Source organism: Xyrauchen texanus, chromosome 27 (assembly GCF_025860055.1).
Source record: "Xyrauchen texanus isolate HMW12.3.18 chromosome 27, RBS_HiC_50CHRs, whole genome shotgun sequence".
NCBI lineage: Eukaryota > Metazoa > Chordata > Actinopteri > Cypriniformes > Catostomidae > Xyrauchen > Xyrauchen texanus.
The window spans coordinates 20,352,407-20,368,098 of NC_068302.1; the positions used below are offsets into that span (position 1 = coordinate 20,352,407).

Consider the following 15,692-nt stretch of genomic DNA (forward strand, 5'->3'; position numbering starts at 1 on the left):
AGACTAGGCTACAAACTAGTAATTGTTTTGTTTTTCATCCTTGTCAGAGATGATGAAATCTGAATAATTTCACAAAATTAGATCTGAAATCTATTTGTTTATTATTAAAGGCTTGGAACATGCTGATTAATAAAACTACAAGAAAGAAAAACGTTATGGTCTAAAGGCGCTCTGGAAACACGCACCTCATGTTTACGCACATGTGGGGAAAAGAGGAAGCGGGTGCGGACCGGGACAGGGCATCAGTGTAGCGTGTTTCAGTGCTAGAGAAAAATATTCAAGAATACAGCACAGAAAGATCAGATATGATGTAACCGACACTTTTGTTTTGTCGCGCTGGTCACTAGAGACGATGAGAGGGTGTAACCATCGTCATGATATCTTGCAGTCAAGATGGAATCAATCTGCGGTCCAGATCCGGAACGCGGTGACCTGCGTAGCGGGGGCTATAGCAACTTCATACAGTCTGAGGCTGCATTTCAACTGAAGCGGAAAAATCCGCACAAAGCCACCCCCAATGCTAGAGAACCGCTTGCCCCGCGCTGCTGTCAACAATCCACCTCGCGAGCTTGACACTCGGCTTCCATAGGAAAGAGTTGAAAGCGCTCGCTCACCACACGCAAGTGGAAACGTACAATAAGAAAGCCAAACTGCTAGTATTTTTAGCAACACGCATGTCTAGATGTAGAACATGGGCTAAATATGAAAATTACTCAAAAGCTTATCGTCGATATCGTGTTTTTTTTTTATTGCGATAAGTATTGATATTGTTTTATCGCCCAGCCCTAACCACTGCATTCCCTAAAGAGCGCGTCACAATCCTTTAGGGCTGTACAATTAATCAAAATAACATCAAAATCCTGATGTTGTCAAATGTCAGTATTAAATGGTAAATTGCTGTGACTATGGCAAAAGTACATGGCATGAATACAAGGTCTGTGCACACTTCAGAGTGAATAAGTGATGCATTGATCTGTGTGCACCCGGGAGGCTACTAAGGAGCTCGCATGATATGCTGTTTTCAGAGATCTCAGAGCGGTACATGTGCATTGTGAAAACAAAGTGCTGCAGGTTCACACAATCACGCAATTCCAAACATTTGAAACCACAACAAGTTATAAAAATGTAAAAACACAACACAGGATCACAGAAAATAAGAAAATCACAGCATCTCACCAGATTTGTTATGAGGAACACTGTAAACTGTGCACTTTCCGCCAAAATAAATATGAAATAAAATAGTGCCTTGAAAAGAGTTGGAACCCTGAACATGTTACTGTTGTATAAATCCAATCTAATCTTCAAAATAATAGTAATCATTATTTATTATTATATTATAATAATGAACTTTACTGGGTCTCACCAAAATAGTTTAGTATTATACTGTATAATATTCAACTGGGTTCCAAAAAATAAGTTAATTCACAAAAAGTGTTCTAGTAAAAATATATTTAGGTAAATAATTGTATTAGGCTGCTATGCATTATCGCATATGTGTGCATATATAAGAGAACAAATTTCAATGTTGTGTTTATTTATTTAGAAAATATTTCTTCATTATTTTAAGCTATTTCAGAGAAAATCCATAATTAATCAAGATATTCACCGATCAGCCACAACATTAAAACCACCTGCCTAATATTGTGTAGTTCCACTTCGTGCTGCCAAAACAGAGAAATGTTGTCAGTACTTTATAGAATAAAACAAAAATGTTCATTTTACTCAAACACATCCCTATAAATAGTAAATCCAGAGAAACTGATAATTGTGCAGTGATCTCTTTAATATGTTATTCGTTGAAAATCTTGCTTTAAAACCGTGGTCACCATTTACTTTTATTGTAAGGAAAAGAGCAGCTTGAACATTCTGCAGCTTTAAATAACTTGTTTCACAGAGGAAAGAAAATCGTGCATGTTTAGAACGACACCAGGGTGAGCAATTAATGATATTTTTCAGTGAACTTTTTAGAGAAAAGTTGAAAAGGTCAATGTGTTCTGTCTGTGTAATAATTTATGTTGTGTTCCCCTTAATATTTCTTTGTATTACAGTGCTTCTTTGGACAACATACGGTCCAGGCCTACAGATCAACGGCAAGAGAATCTAATTGCATGCCATTTATCAGAGCAAGGAGATGATCAGCAATATGTTTGCGCCCACATTGATTATCCTTGTCGCTTCATGGTCAGTGATGCAAGTGCACAGACTGTTATTCCTCACCGGGTATTTGCCCCACCCTGTCACCTGAAGAAAGCAGAAGACATGATTCTTCCTCTGCTGCCCCTCTGTCTGACTGCTGCCCACTCTGTTCTTGGCGTCCATCCTTTCTCACGCCTTGATGTGCTCATTGTACCGCCAGGGTTCTCTAGTCTGGGCATGGCCAGGTAAAGATGCTACACTTCTCTGAAATACAGAATCTGGAAAAGTATGCTCATTAGTCCTATAATTGGAATTTATAATAATTTGTTTTTATTTGCAAGATGTAACAATCATAGATCATGCATACTGTACAAATAGGAACCGATCCACTTTCCTTTGTTGGCTGCTTAAAGGAATAATTCACCAAACAATGAAAATTCTTTAATTAGTTACTCATTCTCATGCTGTTCCAACCCTGTATGCTGTTATTTCTTCGATAGAGAATTTTAAAGAATTATCATGCAGGTCTTCTCCATAGGGACTGTCAAACTCTACAAAGGACAAAAAAGCACCATAAAAGTAGCCCACACCACTTGTACGCTATATTATAATTTTTTTTATACGTTTTTGAAGCCACGTTATAGCTTTGTTTATGGAAAAGAACATCGCACACGCGTGTGTGTGAACAAGATTCTTTCATTCATTAATGAAAGTGCAATGGACGTCATCATTTTCACTGAAAAAATGACAAAATCATGTGCTTTCAGAAGACTTTGATATGATGCAGGAGTCACATGGACTATTTTATCATACTTTTACATTTTTTTTTTGAAGCTTTAAATTGAGGCACTATCCACTGCTGTGAAAGATATCCATTAAATCATCTAGTCTTGTGTTATGCATAAAAAGTCATACAGGTTTGCAATGACATGAGGGTGAAAAAATTATGGAATCATAAAAAAAATTATGGTGAGCTATTTTTTTAAAGAATGTTTTCTGCATATTTTTTCCAATACATCTCTCTCCTTTTTTGCCATTGAAAAATGGATCCATATAGGCTTTTAACAGTAAAGCACATGTTCGCTACTTGTCTCTGCAATCTTAAGGAAAAGTTTAAATTTTCAGCATCATGTCAGCTAAAGCTGCATATGAATATACTGTTCATCAGGATTTGATCATCAACGATAAACTTCAACACAAACCTGTTTATTCTGCATAGCAGAGGTTTCAGAGAAGTACTCTTTGGATATCAAGCTTCTGCTTGGCAGCTTTTCCCATTGATTCCCTTTGGCCTGTGGGCATTACCCTTGAAGATGCCACAGTATTTAGCAAGTGGCTGATTTTAATGCTTTTTCTGGCCAACCACATTGTTTGCTTTAGTCTGTGTGGCTTGAAATTGTGAGACCTTGTTGGATCTGTTTAAATGGCAGCTTGATGAGTACAGTGAAACTCATTTTCCTTTTCATTTTTGGAAGGTCAATGCTTTGGAAACTTTTGAATGAACATTTTGTCCAGCAACTTGATGCCAGGTGACATGTTTTGTTTATATATATATACAGTAGGGTAAGGATTTATATCAGGTGATATATTTACTATATACTTGTGATGATTTTACTGGCGATATCAAATTTAACAACTTCGCCAGATTTGTAAATATTGTGGTTATTTTAATGCTCTTTTTATTTGGACGTTAACTTTCCTCAAGGGTAGTTTTGCGAGTACGAGAGTGTTAAGACAGATGCAATAAAAAAGAAATTACTTTTGATTTTACAAATTGTTTTAATTAAGTGCACATAATTGATTACTTGCATTTGAGATATTGTACAGTATATTATGAGTTCAATACTCAAATTTAATTCAACTGTTTTAAAGAGTATGATAATAAGTAATGTGAGTTAATTCAACCAGATCTAATCATGCTCATTCTACTTAATGAGGCTCAATGATTATTTTGTTTTATGTAAAACACAATCAATTTGTGAACAACATATTATTATTGAGAAAAATGTCAAACATACAGGGGCAAGAGAAAGTATGTGAACACTTTTGAATTTGCTGGTTTTCTGCATTATTTGGGCATAAAACGTAATCTTAACTTCAGCAATGTCACTGTTATAGACAAACACAATGTGCTTTAGCTAACAACACACAAACAGTTATAATCTTTCATGTCTTTATTGAACACATCCCGTTAAACATTCACAGTTCTGTGGAAAAAGTAAGTGAACCCTTTGATTTAATTGCTGGTCAATCGTTTTTTGGCAGCAATAACATCAACCAAGCGTTTCTGGTAGCTGCGGATTAGACTTGCACAACATTCAGAAGGAATACTGGATCATTTTTCCTTACAAAACTTTTTTTGTAGCTATATCGCCCATCTAGGGCTGCACAATTACCGGTAATATAAATAAATAATCAAGATTACATTTACAGCTAGCACAATTAAATAATTGTGAAAAGTGTCAATTATAACTCTCCATGTAGGTCTACTTATGTTGTGTCAAAGTTAAAATTTTCTGATTTTTCTGTGTATAATTTATTCAAAATTTTAATTACAGTTTTGTTTTTATGCTTCTAAGAAGGCCAATGTGAAGTTTAGGCACTGTCTTCATTTACTGATAAAACATCTATAAAGTAATTTAGAAACAGTTATCTTCTTGTTTTGGATGTGTGTGGCCTACTTAAAAATATGGGATTCAGCTGATCCACACAGAATAAGTATTTTAAATTTAATTGAATGAAAAAGTATTTAAATTAAAATATTAAGAGAAATAATAGACTATTATGATATTTGAAATCTCAGTAATTGTTATGATTTCTATGAAATATCAAGTATTTTGTGATTTACAGTGAAGCAACCCCTTTAGATTTATACAAACAACCGTAACAAAAGTAAGTTTGCTACCGATTAAGTAAACTCGCTCCTTCGTATGTTTTCCCGTATTTCCCACCATCTCCCTACCCAAGAATAATTATTTTACAGGATTTGAGGTCATTACAAGGTGCCCCAGGCAGGCTCCAGCCATTCACTGTGAAAATGTCACATTCTAATTAGGACTGGGCATGCATCGTAACAGCGATGACTCCTCTTGTTTTTCTTCTCCTGAATTAGGTACTCCTTTTCTGCTTGAGCTAATGTGATGCTCAGTGCCCTACCATTTTTCTTTTTATTTGTTGGATGCCTGGAGAGTATTCACTGATATTGGCATCCTCAACGTTTATAACAGCTTGTTTTTATTAGCCTCCCTACAAAAAATGCCAGTGGATGACAGAAATTTGTCTGTGTGCGGGAGAAACAGATACTTGTATTACCTCTCCTTTGCCCTGTGTGGGTCACAGCAGTAGACAGCCAGCCACCCCTTTTCTAGGGAATATTATCCTCTAGGCCCCAAGCTCATTTGAGCCAAATCAGACCAAGAAGAGTGATCAACAAAGTAGGTTTGGGGCCGAGAGAGGGGCACTTTGAGTTGCCGATCCCCCAGGATGTGGGAGAGGATGTGGATTATTCCCAGCAACAAAAGCCATTCACTCCTGGAACCACTTAAGACACAAAAGCTGTTTAATCTGAAATTTGGGAAGTATGTGGGCCTAAATCCTTGGGATTGGGCCAATATCTGCTTTTTATATCACTCTTGTTCATTTGCAGCTGGGGCTGGTGGGGGTTGTTGTTCTCTGGAGGGAGTGAGGTAGGACAGGAAGTACAGATTATGAAGTCGAGAAAGTGCAGGCCTGAGTGCTTTGCTTTCCTTCCAAATACCCACATGACTGGTGTCCCAGTGCACAAAAAAGCAATTCCACAGGGACATGTGTGTATTCTTGGCTTGTTTCCAGTTGAACTGAATCTGATTAGTGAAATCCTGGAATCCAATGACAGGCTGCAGGAAGCTTGAGGAAATGTTTCTGTGTGTAATGTCATCATCGTTCCATCCTGTGTATTGCTGACTGATCACATAGGGAGTCTAGACCGTGGCAGTGATGAAATAATGACGAAAAACAGGGATGCTCATATCTTCAGATCTTCAGCACGTCATGCACTAGTATTTGCTGGATTTGCACAGGAAGGGCAAAGCTCTTTCCTCAACTTTGAAGGCCTTCAATTTCTTTCTCTTAACACCTCTTTTACGCCACAGCAGGACATAGTTGGAATACTTCTTGTGCCAGATGTGCAAATATGGGCATTGCCTGCTTTTCGGAGAGACTGAAAACTTCTGCAACTGAGAAAACCAATAGGGGCTTTTTGTGTTTTGCTTTTTGTGTTTTCCCACGCTATGTCGGTGATGTAAAGTGTTAAGTGACAGTAGGTGGGTAATTACTTTATCTACTCTGATGTCTTTTATGTAGAAAGCAAAGCTGCATTGTTACAGCTGCCAAAGAATGTATAAAGTCATCACTTGCTTGTTGATACATGGAACAAAAAGCATACCACTACTTATTTGGATTGATTTAAATATTTGCATGTAAAATAAAATGTGGAGAGGGAATCTCTGATGGTTCAGATTTATCTTGCTCAACTTTATACATGCAATTCACTCTATTTTACTCATTTCTGCACAAAAATGATTTTGTTTTCCAGTAAAAATATCTATGCATCCTTAAAACATCAGACATTTACTTGAAAAGCAAAAAGTAAAATACTAGGATAAAATATCTGTTTTTTTACAGTGATTTTATTGCATTCGTTCTAACTCTTGAGCAATTGCCAACCCCCTCGAAGTGCATTTCTAGTGTTTCTAACATTGCATATATAAATAGCTCATCACTGCCTATTACTTGGCAGTTGCTCTGCTGAGACTGGTAGTTGACCTTATGTAGCCTTTTAGTTTCGTCTGAACTCTAAAGCAGACTGAACCGGTACCAGAGGAGCCAGTGTGTTGAAAAAATATGCCAAAAAAATTGCATGCTGTAAAAAATCCAACTTGCCTTTTCAAAGTTTGGGTCAAAATGAGCTGTCACAGAACTGTCACACAATATGAATGAATTATGTGCTCCATCTGGATAATAGCCTTTAAAGTGATTTTGAGAGGGAAAAAATGCTTTACAGATTGACTTTATTTGTTGGCGCTGAAGAGAGCAGGTGGTTAAATTCAGCCCGGAGAGTTTGAGACCTTCAGCCTGGGGGCCAGCTACTGTTCATATTTCACTACCTGAAATGGTAGTCAGCAAATGCACAAAATGAATAAAAGAGACATTGCCGCTGATTTCCCTAAGGTGCTAGCGTTAGCTATTCAGGAGATGCTGATGGGGGATATTCACCCCTAAATGAAGCATGCTCTGGTAAGGTTTACAAGAGGTTATTGTTAAGTTATTTTACATATATTCATAAGGCTTAAGCATATTTATTTTTATAGGTGACGTGTACGTTTTTCTAAGGAAGAATAATTACTTATGCCGAGGCAACTTTAAGGGCATTTTGCGTCCATTGCGTCTGCGCTGTTTCTCCGTTGCTTTTCATGCTAGACAGATGTCTTTGACCATTGTGCTGCATCTCACTGTTTTTTTTGGTGCTGAATGTGAAGATAGCATGTCAGGTAAAAAAAGAATGTCAACTTTAAAAGCGCTTCTTGAGACACGTGCATTCCAGATTTTTTTCAGTCCGAATGGTCGCTAAAGGCTCCGGCATACTCTGTTTTTTCCACATTCTGGATCATCATGCACTCGGTCGAGCGCTCGGTCGAGCACTCAGCCTCCCAAAGTATACTGTTTTGACGCGAGTTATTACAAACACACTACAACTGGTTTGTGATACTCTTACAGTACAGTCAATGGCAGGCACATGTCCACGTGTCTAGAAAATCTGGGCCACACGTGGACAGTCCACACAAACTGTGCTGATGAAAAAATTTGCATCAAGCATCTTGTGTGGGTTTCGATCAGCAATGTGGACAAAGAAAGTATACTGTGGCCTTATTTAAGCCATTCACAGGTTGATTCCCTCTAAAAGGTTAAACACTGGCTCTATGGCACTATTAAAGCATTGCATTGTTTGAGCATCCCAACAGCAGAAATTACACACTTTAAGCAGAGTATGGCAATATGTCTTTGGCATTCATAGCAGCAATGATTACGTAAACTCTTTAAAGATTCACAATATAATTTTTTCCCCCTCAAAATACGCACCACCCACATTCAGCAGATTTGGGATTCTAAATATTTAAGGGCGAATGAATCATTCTGCATATATTCTGACTCACAAGAGTATGCTAAAGTGCAGCACCATGAAATTTATTGGATTTTAGAGTTCTGAATAACACAAGCATTGGACCAAGCTTGATGAAAATACAAAAACATTATTTAAATTATAGCCTTGCATTTTAATAATCTGCTTTTCATAAGATTTTGAAGCCACATGAAATGCCCTTATTATAATCAGGCTGCCTTTTGATTGTTGAAATTGGTTTGGGCCTATTAAAATTTTATATGGTTTTTCATACCAAGAGGGAAGGTGTGATTGGATATTTTGATTGGACCACACATTAATGTCCTAAACAGTGAATTAGCACCATCACTTCTGTCTGATTTTAGGCTTGTAAATTGATGCTTTGGCGCAAGTTCGTAAGGTATTGCTGTGGTGTTTTGGGTGGGTTTGTTGGTTACAGTAATACCTCGACTCAGTTGTCTGTTGGGTGATTCATAATATCTGGGTTATATCAGGCTTGGAGCCTATTTGTTTGCTTACGTGCTTTTCCTGCAGTATTAAAATGCCCATATGGGGAAAGGAAAGTGGAGTCCCATGGGTACAGGGTGTAACGTGGGTGACGGATATGAAGCTTTTGGAATGTGCTGCCCTAGCCAGGGAGGGAGATTGCGATAACACCATTTAAATAGCCCTTTCTCTTGCTCTCTCTCTCTCTCTCTCTCTCTCTCTCTCTCTCTCTCTCTCTCTATCTCGCTCACTCTCTTTACTTTCTTTTTTCAATCCACTCTGATTGCTGAGTAACCTAAGAAGTGTGTGACAGAGACCGTCTTTTAGACTAAGGGGACTTTGGCACGAAAGACAGCTGTTAATCAAATTGTCAAGGATGAGATGTTTTTCTCCACAGAGAGGGTTTTCTGTCCCTCCTCTTGCTGTGTGCACACAAAAGCTCTAGCGAATGAAAGAATTCAGAGCATGCCTGCACCTGGAGAACCGGGAAGCATGTTTAGAAGGCAGTTCAGTCATCGCAAAGACCAGATTTATGACTCTGTGTGCAGAGTCTGTGCATTTAAGATTTGTTTTGAAAGGCAGCAAAAACAAGATTTTTTGTCATATCTGACTCAAATCTGTTTAGTGGTTTGTTGTCTGAAAAGCAAAAAACCACATGAATTCGAATGATTTCAAACCTGATCCGGGAAGTATTCCTGAAACCTGTATTTTTAAAGAAAATTGTCATTTGTGATTTAACATTTAACAAAAAATATTTGAGGATCTATTTTCATTAGGGATGGGCATTCATCAATAATTTGGTATTCGAAGTCATAAAGGTTGCATCTTCATTAGAAAATACAAGCTTCTAATTCTAATCAAAACAAGCTACTATTATGTCCTTTGTTTTTTTTTAAAAACATATTTAAACAAGCAATGCGTGAAAAGAAAAAAGAATAGAATGAAAGCAAATAGGTTCACTCAAAGCGAAGAAAAAGTAACCGCTAATGAAGTAGACTGATGCAGTTAACGTACAGGATGAGTATAAACACTTGCCATATAATAGGCCTAGTTATCATGTTTATATTGTATCTCATATCATGTTTTTGTTGAGAAAAACAAGCTCAGTAAACTATACTTGTTTATACACACCGGTTTAAATGATGGAATGTCCCTTTCCTCAGCTAGCGAAGTCTTTGACTGATGCCATGTTTGTTGAAACATGGGAGAAGTTTTGTGGAGATTACAGGAACCCAGGCTTTCTCACAGTAAGCCACATTCTCATAATAACCTGCTTTTTTGGTGTCCATCTAAACGTATTGACAGAACTGTTTGCTCATCAAATGTGATCAACTTGTCCACACTCAACAGCACTACCCAGTGCATTCTGTTATAACTGCCAGTTTTAGTTTGTGTGTTCAGGATTTAACATGCATCTCACTGTATATATGGCCAGCAAAGCAAAACTTTATGAAATTCGAATAGTATTTTTACTATTCGAATAGTATTTGCGGAACGAATATTTAAATATTCGACAACTCGTGCACATCTCTAATTCCGACATGCCATTTTTTTTATTTCAGAGATTTATCGCAGAACGCCACGCTGCTACACACACTGTACACTAATGTGTACTTCAGCGCTATTTTTCTTTAGAAATACTATATTTACTGTGCATTTTCACATTGAGAGAATCAAGGGGTTCATGCAAAAGCTGAAAAATGTTGCTTTAAGTGGCTTTATATGGAGATAGGTTTAAAATAAGGTGCATTTCGAACTGTTCTGAGACTAGTGCAGACAGACAGCACACCAGAGGTCAAGTCATTCAGGACTAGGGAGCATCCTATAACTCTATGCATTCACTCCTAAAATCAGACCAAAAGTTCAGTTTCTGGCTGCAGATGATGTTTTGACCACTCAACATGTTTGGCAGATATGGGACAATGTTAATCAGTAAATAGATTCAGAATTGATAATGTATAATTTACATGGATGTGACTGGATGATGCTGGCCATTACTTTGAATCAGAAATAATTATGCTAATTTCTGATATAAGGTCTGCAATGTCTCAAAAACACGAATAACAAACACTCCTGGAAACATAATAAAGAATTTGATTTTTAAAAATCTGACTTTATATAGCTTGGTATTATTTAAAATTTAGTCCTGCTCTTCACGTATGTTACCATACTATTTGCCTCTTCACTGAATATGTAAATAGCTTGGTCTTACAGATATTTGGAGACATTGAATCTATCTGGGATGGACTATAATTTTTTTTCATCAGTCAATTAGATGTATTGTAGAATAGATTTTTTTATTTTGAATTTTTTTTTTAATCTAAATCTCACATTTCAACTGTTGCTGATTGCTCAATTTAGTCTCTGATCACGCCCTGGTGTGTTTAGGGGTGTTGCCACATATGGAGAAAAGGAAATCATATAGATGGTGCTTTAATGTATCCCTTTTGCAAAATCCTGAATTCTAACAAATGCTAAAGGCTGAAATAATGTCTATATGGATCCCCAGTATCCATATCCATTCATTTTATTCTGGACAGGGGCACCTGACAGGGTTGCCCTCTTTTTCCACCTTACTGTTCTGTCTTGCCCTGTGATTTTCCAGGGGTGGTGGCGGGAGGTGTAGCGCATAAGCTTTTGCTTAATGCAGATGATATTTTATTATTCTTCTCCGACCCTACTAAATCTATGCCTTGCCTCCACAGAATTATTAATTCCTTTTCTAAGTTCTCAGGATCAAGTCAATTGGTTTAAATCTGAAGCTTTGGCTCTGACAGCATATTGCCTGTGCGCCTTGCAGTGGCCCAAGCAGGGCATTAAATATTTAGACATTTTATTTTCAGCAAATTTGAGTGATTTAATTAGTTCATTTTAAACCTTTAATAAAAAGTTTTTTGAGTGATGTGGACAAGTGGGCTTCACTATCTATGACCTGGAAGGTTAATGTTATAAAAATGAATTGTATTCTAAAATTCAACTACCTACTATAGTCTCTCCCCATTGAAATTCCGCTCTCTTTAAACAATTTTATAGTATAGCTAAATCCTTTATTTGGAATGTTAAACGCCCTCGGTTGCATTCCAGTAAGTTAAATAGGCCAATTGACAAATGTGGGTTAGGTCTCCCCAAGATTTTGTTCTACTATTATACTTTTGGTCTCAGACCACCTGAGAGAGAGCCCCTCCCTGGATCTTTATTGAACAGGAGGTCCTTGCCCCTATCTTGCCATTGCAAAGTCTTTCTAACAAGCTGCCCGGAGAAGTAAAGACTCATCCCGTTATCTCGCACATGCATTTAGTGTGGACAAAAGTTTCCCACATGTTCAGTTCGTAAATTTACCTGAAGGTTTCCGCAAGTATTTGGTCGAACCCTAAATTTTGCATTGGAATCAGAAGAATCAGAAACACAAACAATACAAAAAATTTAATAAAAAAAGAAAAGAAAAATGTTATAGAAAATAAATTATATAGTGAATACACAATAAAACAATATATATATATATACATACACATACATACATTCACACATACATGGTGCAGAACTAATTACAAATATGTTATATAGAGTGGAAGGGAATGTAATGGCAGAAGAAGTTGGATGGTGTAGGATAAATATAAAAAGACTAGACTGTGAATTGCACAATTATTTCACAATGGGGCTGTTTTAACTGTTCATTAGATGGATAGTCTGAAGGAAAAAAAACTGTTCCTTTGCCTGATGGTTCTGGTGCTCAAAGCTCGGAAGCATCGGCCAGAAGGTAACAGTTCAGAAAGGTAGTGGGCTGGGTGAGTGGGGTACACTTTTTCCTCATTCTGGAAGTGTACAGTCCTCGAAGGGAGGGCAGGGGGCAACCAATAATCTTCTCAGCATTCTGAACTGTCCATTGTAGTCTGAAATCCGATTTCATAGGTGAACCAGACAGTTATTGAAGTGCAGAGAACAGACTCAATGATTGCTAAGTAGAACTGTAGCAGCAGCGACTGTGGCAGGTTGAACTTCCTCAACTGGCGAAGGAGGTACAACCTCTGCTGGGCCTTTTTCACAATTGAGTCAATGCGGGTCTCCCACTTCAGGTCCTGTGAGATGGTAGTGCCATGAACCTGAATGATTCCACTGCTGCCACAGTGCTGTTTAGAATGGGGGGGGGGCAGCAGCAGCAGTGTTGGGGTGTTCCTCCATAAGTCCACAATCATCTCCACTGTTTTGAGCGTGTTCAGCTCCAGGTTGTTTTGACTGCCCCAGACAGCCAGTTGTTCAGCCTCCCTTATTAACAAGTCCCCTTTTTGCTGGACACAGCTGTGCCATCTGTACCACCTTTGGGTGTATTATGCAGCCCCCTATAGTGGCAACACCTTGAGATGGTGCTTAATTGCTGCTTTTAGAAAAGGTAATGAAGCTTAAGTGTACTATTCCTGGCTAATTCAGAGTCAAGGGGACGGGATTTTAACATCTCAAGAAGTTATGGGAGAGAGACTTGAATGTAGCACTGGAAGATGGAGAATGGGGTAGGATTTAAAAAAATGTCAAGTCTATTTTTAGGGTTGCAAGGGTGCACCTCATTCAATTTAAGATTCTTCATCGTTTTTATTGGACTCCCTCTAGATTATATAGGCTTGGCCTTAAAGACACACCTACTACCTGGCGATGCCAGTTGGAGGATGGGGACATAGCCCATGTTTTTTGGTTCTGTACTAAGATTCAAGAGTTTTGGTCGAGGGTTCTGTCAGGTCCTGAGCACACAGATTTTATTTTGCCCCAGATTTTGTATTTTGGGTGATTGGGTTGGGTATTATCATAATAATAAAAAGCACCTCCGGTGCCGTTCTAAATGCATATAAGTGAACCAAACTTTTGAGCATCTACATCAGATGTTATTTGTGAGTAGCGCTCAAATATTGCGTGAAGGCTAAAAATAGCCGTGAGTGTGTGTGTAAACAGAGCAGCGCCATTCACTAACGTGCTGGAGATGCACATCCATTTTATATATTTACTTATTAAACACAACCTTTTGTGATTCACAAAGCTATCACACGTCTTCAAGTGGATTTGAATATGAGTCATATGAACTACTTTGTGTTTTTATGTTTCTTATATGTTATTTTTGGAGCTTGACAGTAATGAACATGACTAACACACAGTAGCGGATTTGGATCGGGCTCGTCGGACCGATACCCGATCCATATAAAAACTTCAGTATCGTAGCCAATACCGATCCAGGTATCGGATCGGTGCATCCCTAAAATTAGTGAACCATTGAGCGACGAATATTACATGACTGTGGTGATGTTTTTCAGCTGTGACAATTATTTAGTTTCATTACACATATTGCATCGGTTCAGAGGTAAAAAGGTCATTTTGCCTTAAAGCATATTAAATGTTCTCCCAAACAGACAAAGTTAAAGCTCTTATCGAGTTTTAAATAAACAAAACCTCTCTAATCTCCCTACCCTAAACTTTAAACCTTACTGATGCGAGATGAAAAACTCAATTGCTGAAGCAACATGTCATTTTCGTGGTTCAGCTTGTGTCAGCTTGCATGTTCCTCAGGACTCGTACCACATTCCTTTGCATTATGAGTTCTGTAAGTTTAGCTACTGCACTATTTTATCATACTTCATTTGTAAATGTACATTTAGTTCTGCAAAACATGGAATGCAAAAGTTAAAATGTATTGCCTTACAAGTCTTGCACAAGTAAAAGTGTTCAGATGTCATAAGAAAGCATTGTGTTAGGAACAGAGTAAAAAGAAAGTGTTTAGTCTTCCATTTTACTCATGATTTGTGTGAAATTGAATAAAAGTCACCATTGTTAATTTCACATGGAGAGTGCCATGATAAGCACAAGGCACATACTAATAATTTTGCAAAAATGTAGGTTTATGAATGCGTTTCTATGAGACTAGGTTGGTTTTGGACATGAAATTGTTAATGCCTCTGTCATGTATTTTTCTCATGCTCCTTGTGAATTCAGCACTGTGGTCAAATGTCATAATAGACTTGAGCAGAGGCAACATTTCCAGTTTTTCATCCTATCTTTCCACACTGTCAAGTTGCTCACAGTTGTTATATGAGAAAGTGTCTTGGCTTCATACTGATGCTTACATCATTACTATTGACTACAATGTCTGAAGAAACAGATCATATTTCATTAAATGGCAGTGTGAATAGTTCATTTTAAAGATTAGATTTGAAAACCTTTCTTCTCTTCAAAAGCTTGCTTTAAATGTAAAGAGCAGTGTCCGATTTAAAGAGCAAGTTGTTATCACTGCATCCCTGCCTTGGTATCGGGGACCTTGCTTCCTTGGTTTATCAGTCTTTTAGTTTGCCCCTTTCTGGAGGACTGAGTCATTTCCCTGTTTAACCACCTAAACTTCATTGACGGGATAATTCCAGCGGATTCCAAAAGACTGTCTGCCATTTCAAACATAATATAGATGGAGCCAGACGTTGTGTTTCAGACCCGACTCTGATTCTCTACTGAAAATGGAGAGCCATATTTGAAAACAAATGGATATTGCTTTGTGGGACAAAACCTGTGTCTTAATGAATCAAATGTGTATTGTGCAGTAGGAGTGCCAGTACAGACTGGTCAACTTGAGTAAAGCTTGAGGCAGGGAGCCAATACCCATGTATCCCTGAAGGAGAATCTACCACACAAAAATCTAGAATGGATGAGCCCATTTAAAGACTGGGCAGATGTCCCTGCAATGTGGATACTGAATCATTCTATGACACTGTAATAGCGGCTGCCATTGCATTTAATCTGATTCTCTGAGCCAAGGAAGCCGCCCTTCCTACCCAGACCTCCAACCAGACACAAATATAACAAATCTTAGCTCAAAGATGCTTTAGAAGTGTGCTGCAGACCATGAGAGGGTTTTATTGCTAGATGTGAACTAATCATCTTTCCTGTG

The 15,692-nt window shown here is 37.9% G+C and overlaps 1 protein-coding gene across 6 annotated transcripts in view; it reads left to right on the forward strand.

Annotated features, from left to right (window-relative positions):
* The window catches only part of aopep (aminopeptidase O (putative)), a 108,843-nt gene that overhangs the window by 3,522 nt on the left and 89,629 nt on the right, over positions 1-15,692 (forward strand). For all 6 annotated transcript variants that reach the window (XR_007967811.1, XR_007967814.1, XR_007967813.1 and 3 more), the window contains exon 4: positions 2,049-2,381. Coding sequence is in view for 2 of the 6 variants with exons in the window: in XM_052094067.1 (XP_051950027.1) it covers positions 2,049-2,381 (333 nt within the window). In the remaining 4 variants the exon portion in view is untranslated. The remainder of the gene's footprint in view (positions 1-2,048; positions 2,382-15,692) is intronic.